At 41.6% G+C, this 11,386-nt stretch overlaps 1 protein-coding gene across 1 annotated transcript; it reads right to left on the bottom strand.

Moving 5' to 3' along the window:
• Window positions 1–8,472: 8,472 nt before the first annotated feature.
• Window positions 8,473–10,011, bottom strand: LOC149840610 (uncharacterized). Its single transcript, XM_090005102.1, has one exon. It carries the CDS (start codon window positions 10,009–10,011, stop codon window positions 8,473–8,475), a length of 1,539 nt encoding a protein of 512 aa, XP_089861228.1.
• Between the last annotated feature and the right edge of the window lie 1,375 nt (window positions 10,012–11,386).

The following is an 11,386-nucleotide window of genomic DNA, read 5'->3' as shown; positions in this document are numbered from 1 at the left end:
TAAGTCATTTTTTGAAATGAAAAATGCTTATTTTTTTGAGGATGCGGAGTTTGGGGAGAGTGATAAGGTAAAATACATTGCTTTTGAAGAAGAATATGTTTCTCTTCCTACAGTTGTTGTTGACAATGATCAAATTTTTATTTCTAACATTGTCCCAACAAATCCAGAACAAGATAATATTTTATATCTCCCTATCCAAAATCAAGTTTTTACTCCTGAAGTACAAACTCAACAACCTCAAGTAACTCAAGAACAAGTACCATTAAGGAAATTCACTAGAGAGAGGAGAAGAGCGATTCCTGATGATTATATTATTTTTCTCTAAAAATATGAGGGTGATACTAGCTTAAAGGAAGATGATCCAATCAACTTCCATCAAGCTATATGTAGTTCTAACTTTCAAAAGTAGATAGATGACATGGATGAAGAGATTAAATCCATGAAGGACAATGACGTGTGGGATCTTGTCCCATTACTTGAAAGTGTCAAACCCATTAATTGCAAATGAATATTTAAAATCAAGAGGGATTCAATAGGTAATGTCGAAAGATAGAAGGCTCATCTTGTTGCAAAAGGATTTACTCAAAGGGTAGGCATTGACTATACAGAGACTTTCTCTTCAGTTTTTACGAAAGACTCTTTCAGAATTATGATGATATGACTCATCTTGATTTGGAGTTGCATCAAATAAATGTAAAGATTGCATTCCTTAATGATGACATTGATACAATATATATGGTGCAACCAAAATATTTTGTCTCAGGCGATGCAAAGAAAATGATTTGCAAATTAAAGAAATTCATCTATGGACTTAAGCAGACTTCCCGTCAATGATATCATAAATTTCATCAAGTTGTTCTCTCATTTGGTTTTTAGATGAATGTGGTTGATGAATGCATATACCATAAGTTTAGTGGAGGTAAATATATTTTCCTAGTTTTATACGTTGATGACATATTACTTGACAGTAATGATATAGGCATACTGCACAAAACCAAGAGATTTCTGACAAAAAAAAATTAAAATGAAAGTTCTTGGTGATGCCTCTTTTATATTAGGGATCCAGATACATCGAGACCATTCTCGAGGTATTCTTGCATTATCGCAAAAGTGCTATATCGAAAGACTTATTGATAGATTTGGCATGAAAAATTATAAACCAGGTGACACCGCTTTTGCTAAGGGAGACAAGTTTAGTCTCACTCAGTGCCCCAAACACCAGTTTGAAGTTAAGGATATGGAAAAGATTCCTTATGCATCTATAGTAGAGAGTCATATATATGCTCAAGTATGTACACGTTCGGATATAGCATACATTGTAGGGATGTTGGGCAAATATCTAAGTAACTTAGAGATGGGTCATTGAAAAGCAGCTAAACGAGTTATGCGGTACTTGCAAAGAACAAAAGGTTACATGTTTATATATAAGAAGTCAGATCAGTTGAAGATCATTAGGTATTCTGATTCTGACTTTACTGGATGCCAAGACAATCATAGATCCACGTCAGGTTATATTTTTCTATTAGCCGAAGGAGTTATTTCTTGAAGAAGTGACAAGCAGATACTCATTACATCTTCTACTATGGCAGCAGAGTTCATAGCTTGTTATGAGGCATCCAATCATGAAATATGATTATACAATTTTGTCACTAGACTGTGGATTTTGGATAATGTTGAAAGACCGCTAAAGTTATTTTATGATAATAATTTGGTAGTATTATATTCCAACAACAACAAAAGCTCATCGAAGTCAAAGCATATTGATATCAAGTTCATTGTTGTTAAAGAAAGAGTATAGAATGGTCAAATATCTATAGAACATACTGACACAAACTCCATGATTATGAATTCGCTTACCAAAGATTTACCACCCAAGGTCTTTCATGAGCATATTGCTCGAATGGGTGTTATATCATTTAATGATATGCTAGTTTAATGAAAGTTTGTATTTGGACATTCTATGATATAATAAAGTTTCATTTTATTACTTCAGTATAAAGTTTAGGTTTTAATTTTATTTTGTACTCATATGTTGTGATCTCACTAAAGAATAAGGCATGACCAATTGAAAATAGGCATGTTTTGATCATATTACATGTAATTTTCATGCTTCACATCCATACTTGATCTATGTCATTTGGTTATGTCAATATATGAGATCATTGATGGGTTTAATTACGATGATTGTAATGAAGACCGCTTTGATTCTATGTTAACATGATCAATGAATCGGATTGCTAAAGATGTCATGTGATAAGACAGTGTTTTTGAGCTCATAAGGTTATAATGCGTGGTTGTAAGATGACATATGTGTCCCAAGTAGAAGATTGTTAGATAAATCGTGTGGGCCTACATATGTTTAATCACACATTATATGATATCTAAAGTTAAGGCCCATATAAAATGATAGGTTGGGTCATATGATATCTCATATGGTATGGTTATATTATGTATAGAGACCTCACGTGCCTTCATTTGTCAATTTTCTATTTTATGATGGGCTAAATTAAAATTAGACTATAAGGTGGTTACAATTAAGTTATTGTAACACCCCGATCTGGGACCTCAGGAGTCCGAGTTCGGTTGGTATTACTTCCCAGAGGGAAAAGTTCAAAGCTTATACAGAGAAAAACGTGGCTAAAAAAAACTTTTTATTTCCATAATCAATTTTTTATTACAATGTTCATCATTCATAACAGAAAAACACAATTATAATTTATTCAATGACAAGAAAAAGAAATTATACCAACTGCTCTGCTGAAACTGCTCACACTCTAACTGATACTAATACCTGGAACCTACAGTTGTAATTAAACAAAAATGGGGGTGAGTCTACAACCCAGTAAGAAATAATTATAAGTAAATAAACAATAATTTACAATTGTAGTGGGCTCTAAGCCCCTAGTCTTATTTTAATTCTCGATACACCACACATGTTTGTATATTTTAATTTCCCTCATTTTCAATCTCAAATACTCTCTCTCTCTCAACTATCACTATGCTGGCTATACCGGTAATAGCCATCTATGGGCGTAGCATCCCTGTAGAACACTTCAATTCTACATGTTGGCCAGACAATGAATCATACACTCTCAGTGGTCTCCGGACCACTAGGCATTGCAGTGAACCACCACGGGGATCCTACCGGTAGCTAGCCGGGAGGTCAAGCTATCAATCTCGGCATGGTTCATGCTACATCCTAACAATGATGATTATCAACCATCTAGGGTCCTCCAGAGTCCCAAACCAGTGTGAGTGAAATCCTAAGTCATAACTAAGTTCACACATTGAACAATTTTCTCAATTACAAAGTTCACTCATTCCCTCACGAGTGGTGTCATGACTAATCACAACAATATCATTCTTCATCTCATAATGACGTTAGGACTCACACCGCTCTCAATTAGCATACAATGATGTAGAGACTCTACATCATTAAATCACCGGCGACCCACTCTCCATGGTGGCTGCACTCTGGCCGCGAACCAGGTAGCCCTTGCCACAGCTCGCCACTTTCGGGATTTAAGGGGTACTGCATGCTGAACTCTACATATCCATTCATACTACATGAATGAACTAAATGAGACTCTAATCTAAACTTAATCTCATCACAATGCATGATATTAATGATCAATTAGACATGAAATCTTAAACACAATCGCCTTCTACCATGCATGACATATTAAAACTAATATGCATATCACAATAACCATGTATTTAAATTAACTCATAATGTCAAGCATGGAATTTATGCATGTCATGGTCTCATTTAAAGTTATCATGCTAATCACATAAAATCTATAGCACTACGATAACAAGTAAAGTGAAAAAGATTTATTCACATCTAAAGTTACTTATAATATCCCTTACCTGAAGTGCGAATAATGTACTCTCTCCGAAGTCGAGCTTCACAAAACTCTAACAATAGGATCTGGTCATTAAAGTAATATATTTGAATTAATTCACAAAACCTCTTACTAAAATTACCAAAATACCCCTCCCGAATCTTACTCAAGAATCTACAATTTCTGCATTATTAGTTTGACTAAATTTTATAAACTAATGGATTCCCCTCTTCATTACGAATCCAACGCACCAAACCTCACTCGATTCCGAGTTCGGAGTGCGAAGATATGTCCATTTTACTCAAATGGATCTCAAGTATCCAAAAAGGTCTCTTGATACATTTCGGATTTCGGGCATTTCGAGACTATCTTATGATCCAATTCTGATCTGGATTCAAACCTTGTCTGTTTGGATTCATATCCATTTCATAACTGGATCCAAAACTGCTTGACTGGATCCAGAAAGTCTGATTGGGTCCAAACCGGATTCATTCTATTCTGACTGGATCCAGACTAGTCTGACTGGATCCAGACTAGTCTGACTGGATCCAGGACAAATTGACTGGATCTGGACCTGCTTGACTGGATCCTGGACAGTCTGATTGGATCCAGATCTGCCTGACTAGATCCAGACAGTCTGATTGGATCCAGATCTGCCTGACTGGATCCAGGGTAATCTAACTGGGTCCAGACCTGTCGGACTGGGTCCAGATCCGGGACTGATCTAGTCAGATCTGGACCCGGTTAATCTGGATCTGAGACAAGTCCAAATTGAACTGGGTCCGAACTGAAAACCCAGATCCAGACCCGAATGGTTCAGTTTGGACCTTGGTTCAACCGGGTCGGTTCAGACCCGATTTGGTCTAAACTCGTTTGACCTGAACCAGAAATAACCAACCCGGTTTGGCTTGAACCGGTTCGACCCGAACCGGTTTGGCTTGAACCGATTCGACCCGAATCGGTTCGGCTTGAACCGGTTCGATCCGAACCGGTTCACACAAATCACGTGACCCGGTTCGGTCTGGGTGCGACACGGACCGACCCAGTTCGGTCTGGGTCGCACACAGGTCAAACCAGACTCTTTTTTTTTTAAAGCACTCGGTCTGGGCGCGACCCAGACCGGTGGGCTCGGTCTAGGTCGCACCCAAACCAACTCGGTTCGGTCCGGGTGCCCGGACCGAACCGGTCCCCCGATAAAAAGGGCGGAAGGGGTTGTGCCCATTCCGATTTCAATAGCAGAGGGTCGGCCCCTGCCGATCCTCTCTCTGCATCCACCCGCCTGGGCCGGCCTCCGGGGTCGGCCGGCGGAGTCGACCGTCATAGGGCCGGCCGACCCCCCTCTCTTTCTCTGTTTATTTTTTTTTTTCATTTCCTGCAACTCGCCGACAACAATGGCTGCCGACCCCCTCTGAGCTCAGATCAAAAGAGAAGAACAAAGAAGAAGATAGGGGAAGGTGGGCTTACCTTGCTGTTGCCGCCGCTGTCCTCGCCGGTAAGCACCTCTCCTTTCTCTCGCTCTCTTTCTCTTTGTGCAGGGTGCGGAAAGGGGAACCTGCGTGAGGGTTTTTATAACCCTCACGCAGGGTGAGGGGATGAGGATAACCTCCCCCTTCCCCCCCCCCCCCCCCTTCCCGTGGATTTCAGGGGTGAGGTTTATCCTCACCCCTCTCTTGTTACGCGGTTTCCCCTTTGGGGAAACAGTTACCTTTTTTTTTAAAGATTATCCCCTCCGGCGACTTCGTCGGAGGGGTTTTACAATTCTACCCCCCTTAAAAGAAGATTCGTTTCAAATCTTACCTGGAAACAAATGTGGAAATTGCTCGCGAATGTCGGATTCACGCTCCCAAGTGGCCTCCTTATTGCTGTGATGACTCCACTTAACCAAAACCAGAGATAACTCCTTGTTTCTGAGCTTTTGCACTTTCGTGTCCAGGATTTCGATGGGCTTTTCTCTCATACTCAAATCATCTTATTAATCTAATACAGTCTCGACTGTATCCAATATGTGGGAGGGATCTGGCACGTATTGCCGCAACATGGAAACATGGAACACGTTATGAATTTGAGATAAGGAAGGTGATAGAGCTAACCGGTATGTTGCCTGACCAACCCTCACAAGAATCTCAAATGGTCCAATATATCTGGGGTTCAACTTTCCTCTTCGACCAAAACACATTACTCCCTTAAACGGAGATATCTTTAAAAACACGTGATCACCTTGCTCAAATTCCAACTCACGACGTCTTTTATCCGCATAACTCTTCTGTCGACTTTGTGTTGTGAGAAGACGCTCTCGAATGAATCTCACTTGGTCTGTCATTCACTGAACCATCTCGGGCCCTAACAAACTTCTTTCTCCAACCTCATCTCAACACAAGAGAGTTCGACATCGTCGACCATACAATGTCTCAAATGGAGTCATGCCTATACTTGCTTGAAAGTTGTTGTTGTAGGCAAACTCCATTAATGGCAGAATATCATTCCACGAGTCGCTATACTCCAAACTACATGCCCAGAGCATGTCCTCAAGGGTCTGAATGGTTCGCTCTGACTGACCATTTGACTGAGGGTGAAAGGCTGTACTCATTTTTAATTGTGTCTTCATAGCTTCTTGAAAACTTTGTCAAAACCGCGATGTGAACTTTGAGTCTCTATCTGAAACAATTGAATTTGGTACTCCATGAAGTCTCACAATCTATCTAATAAACAATTGAGTCAATTAGTCACACGAGTGAGTTGTCTTACAAACTAAAAAGTGAGCTGACTTAGTTAGCCTGTCGACAATCACCCACACCGAATTCATCCCATTCTTCGTCTTTGGAAGCCCCGAAACGAAGTCCATTGATATGTCTGCCCACTTCCACTCGGGAATGAGAAGTGGTTGCAAGAGACCACCTGGTTTTTGGTGCTCAATCTTCACCTGCTGACATACTAGACATTTGCTAACAAACTCAGCAATGTCTCTCTTCATACCACTCCACCAAAATGTATCTTTCATATCTCGGTACATTTTGGTGCTACAGGGATGGATGACATATCTAGAATGATGTGCCTCTTCCAATACTTGATTTTTAAGTTGATCATCCTTGGGAATGCACACTCTCTGACGATATCTAAGAAGTCCTTGATCATCAATTTTGAATTATGTTTCTTCATTTTCTAAAATCTTCTTTCTTACTTGCATCAATTTTGGGTCTAAGGATTGTTTTTCCTTAATTTGATCCCACAATTCTGACTTCAATGTGGTTTGCATGAATAATAAACGACCTGGTAAGCATTGAGCTTATGCCTTCTGATGAGCCACCGAGGAAAATAACTCCCAATCTGCAAGTCTAGCTAGTGCTCCTGTTTTTCTGCTAAGAGCATCATCGACTACATTCGCCTTACCCGGATGATATTTTAGCTCGAAATCATAATCTTTCAGAAATTCCAACCATCTCCTTTGCCTCAAGTGCAAATCTTTCTGAGAAAATAAATATTTAAGGCTTTGATGGTCGGTAAAGACCTCAAATTGTTTGCCATAGAGATAGTGTCTCCATATCTTAAGGGCAAAAACCATCGCTGCTAGCTCCAGATCATACGTTGGATAGTTGACTTCATGAGTTTTGAGCTGACGAGATGCATAAGCTATCACTTTTCTGTGTTGCATCAGAACACAACCCAATCCTTTGTGAGAGGCATTACTATAAATAATGAAACCTTCAGATCCAGAAGGTAAGACCAACACTAAAGCAGTGGTCAAACGCTTCTTTATCTCCTGAAAACTTTGCTCACATTTATCATTCAACTCGAACTTTACATCTTTCTTTGTGAGCCTTGTCATAGGAGCCGCCAACAACGAAAATCCTTCAACGAATCTTCGATAGTACCCAGCTAACCCCAAAAAGCTGCGAATCTCAGTAGGATTCTTGGGTCTTGACCAATTGGTGACTGCTTCAATCTTTGCAGGGTCTACCATAATCTCGTCTTTAGAAACAATGTGTCCAAGAAAAGACACTTGTTCTAAAAAAAAAAACACTTAGATAATTTGGCATAGAGCTGATGTTCTCTAAGTGTCTGCAAAACTATCCTCAGATGCTATTCATGTTGCTCCTTCGAGGTAGAGTATATAAGGATGTCATCAACAAATACTACAACGAACTTGTCCAAATATGGTCTAAAGACTCTATTCATCATATCAATGAAGGCAGCTGGTGCATTAGTCAGACCAAAAGGCATGACCATAAATTCATAATGGCCATATCTTGATCTGAAAGCTGTCTTGGCCACATCTTCCTTCTTAATTCTCAGCTGGTGATAACCTAATCTCAAATCTAACTTCGAGAAGCATGCCGCTCCTTGCAGTTGATCGAACAAATCATCAATTCTCGGCAAAGGGTATTTATTCTTTATGGTTACAGCATTCAATTGACGATAGTCTATACACATACGCAGTGATCCGTCCTTCTTCTTCACGAACAAAATTGGAGCACCCCAAGGAGATACTAAAGGTCGAATAAATCCTTTCTCCAATAACTCCTGTATTTGCTCCTTGAGTTCCTTGAGTTCCGCAGGTCCCATCCGATAGGGAGCCTTTGAAATGGGTGTTGTTCCCGGAACTAGATCGATTTGAAATTCAGTTTCCCGATCAGGAGGGAGACCTGGTAGATCTTCTGGAAAAAACATCATCATATTCACGGACAATGTCTACATCTGATATGGTGAGGTCTTCTTTCTCTTTGATTTTCATGTACACCAGGAATCCCATGCATCCCTTTTCAATATATATATTGGCCTTTAAACAAGATATGATAGCCGGCTTATGTAACTTTCTAACACCCTGATATGTGAAAGTTGGAGTATAGGGTATTTGAAAGCTGACACACTTTCTTCTACAATCGATAGTGGCATGATGGTCCGACAACCAATCCATGCCTAGAACAACATCTAGATCATTGAAGTCGAGTTGCAACAAGTTCACAGGCAACTCTCGATCTTCAATTTTTACAACGGAATTAGAATACACAGTATCCACAATAGTGGTTTCTCCTATATGTGTCTCTATTAAGTAAGAAACACTCAATCGAGAAGGTGCCACTGGCAACCATTTCCCAAAAGTTGAAGAAGAGAAACTATGTGTGACTCCTGAGTCGAATAACACACGAGCAAGAGCACCAGAAATAAGAAGTGTACCTTCAACCACATCAGGGTTGGCAAGAGCTTCTTGAAGAGCAATCGCATAGGCGCGACCTGGTACTGCAGGCTTCGGCTTTGGCAGAGCGTTGTTTTTTCGATCAGGTTGTGGGCAATCATTGGAATAATGACCCATCTGCTGGCAGTTGAAGCATTTCACGTTCCTCAAGTTGCATTTACCCTCGTGCCTCTGCAGACCACATGTCTTACAAGCATTGTCCGACTGGACTGACTTCTGGAACCTTTGTCGCTTGGCTTGCTGATTGCCAGCATACTTGACTTGCTTACCCTGGTTCTGACCAGAGTTTTGTCCTCCGAAATGCCTCTTGTTGCCCCGCTGGAATCTTTCCTTAGAATAAAACTTCCTTCGAGAAGATTCTGCCATATTGCCACCACTGTGCTGGGTCTTCTCTTCCGTCTTGACTTTTTCTTTCGCTTGCGGTTTCTCAGCTGTCCGCATCTCCCAAAACTCGTACCTGGAGGCATAGTCCACAAGTCGGCTGTATTTTTTTATTTGTTGTGGCCCGACCAACTTCAAAATATCGGGCCTCAAACCCCTCTCGAACCTTCTGCACTTCTCTTTCTCGTTTGCCACTATGGACTTGGCAAAACGGGAGAGAGAGTTGAAACGTGCGGTATATTGGGCGACTGTCATGTCACCCTGCTTCAACTTCCTGAACTCTTCTTCTTTTTCCACTTTTTGACACTTTGGAAAGAACTGCCTGTAAAATCTTCTCACGAAAGTGGACCAAGGCAAGTAAGTGTCTGGCTCCAAGGTGTCCCTGATAGATCTCCACCAATGTTCTGCATCGCTTGTCAGATTGGATACAGCTATCCAAACTCTCTGATCGTCTGGACATTGGATGGCATCCAATGCCTTCTCGACTTGCATCAGCCAATTTTCTGCCACGACACCGTCAGGAGTGCCATCGAAGAGTGGAGGCTGCATATTCTTGAACCTCTCCGCCCATGAGGTGATACCAGAAATCACCATCTGTGGCTGACTTTGTTGGGCACAAGTCGTTTATAGCAGTTCATATAAAATGTGGTTGGTCGTATACTCTGGCGGTATCCTCGTACTCTGACTCATTGGGGATCCAGGTGGGATCTCCATACTTTCTTCTCTACCTTCATGCAGAGTATATCTCTCCGGTGTGTGTGTTGCCGCGTGGCTCCCTTGAACTCGTGCCCCTTCCGTAGTAGGGGATGATGAGGGTGCCCTTCGCGACGGTCCACCAAGGATTTCCCTTTCTCGCCTAGCTGCTACCGTGTCCTTGAAAAGATAAGAAGTTCATCTGCGAGTGACCATTTGTACTTCAGTAAAATTATCACTTAACATCACATGTTTCATTGGTTTCTCACAAGACTTTATCACATCTCACGCAATATCAATAAAATTATTCATTTTATTTTATTTAAAAAGAAATCTCATACATGTACGAGAATTATTATTAGCAAATAAAAGAAAGAACAATGCAATTAAAAGAATGCTACTCTACTAAGCAAACTAGTTAATCCTAATCATTCTTCGATCCATCCGAAGCAGGGCATGTTTCTTGTACTCCCTTGAGTCTGAGTTTCGGGAGGAGTGTTCAAGTCGTACTGAGGTGAAGTAGGAGTGTACGATGGTGAGGAAAATGTGTGGGTAGGTGTGGCAGGAGTGTAAGTAGGTGAGGCTGGATCATCAGTCGGGTCTTCATCCTCGCCTCCCTCTTCTGAATTTCCCAAAATTTCTCGCCCCTGTCCAAACCCTGGGTCACCTTGGTTGTCTCCCGCTGCCTGCCGAGCTGCTTCGGCTGCCTGAAATGCAGCTCTCCGAGCTTCTTCAGCCAGAAGCTCGTGGAATGGAGGTGGAACCCTCTGGTTTTCCCCACTCATGGCTGCCACATAACTAGCTCGGGACATATGTCGTCCCCGTGCTCTGGCCATACGAGACCCTCCCCGAGGCACAAAGTTTGTGTTCGGAGCTGCTCTTCTCCCGATGCCTCCTCGAGCCGCCATCCGGTTTCCCCCCATTCGCCCACGTGCAGACCTCGCTCTCTGACAGTTGCATTGGTGATTTCTCTTTTCGTACGGTGGTGGGTGTGGCCCCTAGGTAGTGTAGGGGTAGTTCTGATGATAAGCGTCCCGGTCTCCGAGTATGATGTAGATCGGAGGGGGCTGAGGTGTCAACTCTCTAACCACCTGAGTCATGCTTGTGATGACTCTAGTAACCATCGTCATTGCGGCGAAGAATTCCTCTCTCTTGACCATGGGAGGCTCAGCTGAGTCTTGAGCCCGTGGGACTTCGTTGTTCCCTTGTTCGTTAGTCATTCCTAATTAAGCAATAATTTAAACACTAATGTGTATTATTCAAGCAGAGACTTACA

Source organism: Nuphar pumila, chromosome 4, assembly GCF_984573655.1.
Source record: "Nuphar pumila chromosome 4, dmNupPumi1.hap1.1, whole genome shotgun sequence".
NCBI lineage: Eukaryota > Viridiplantae > Streptophyta > Magnoliopsida > Nymphaeales > Nymphaeaceae > Nuphar > Nuphar pumila.
The sequence above is the reverse complement of the archived record's forward strand: the minus strand, read 5'-3'. Positions and strand labels throughout refer to the sequence as shown.

Excerpts from the sequence above, each read along its gene's own strand:
- LOC149840610 (XM_090005102.1), bottom strand. The coding sequence starts at position 10,011 with ATGGTGATTTCTGGTATCACCTCATGGGCGGAGAGGTTCAAGAATATG.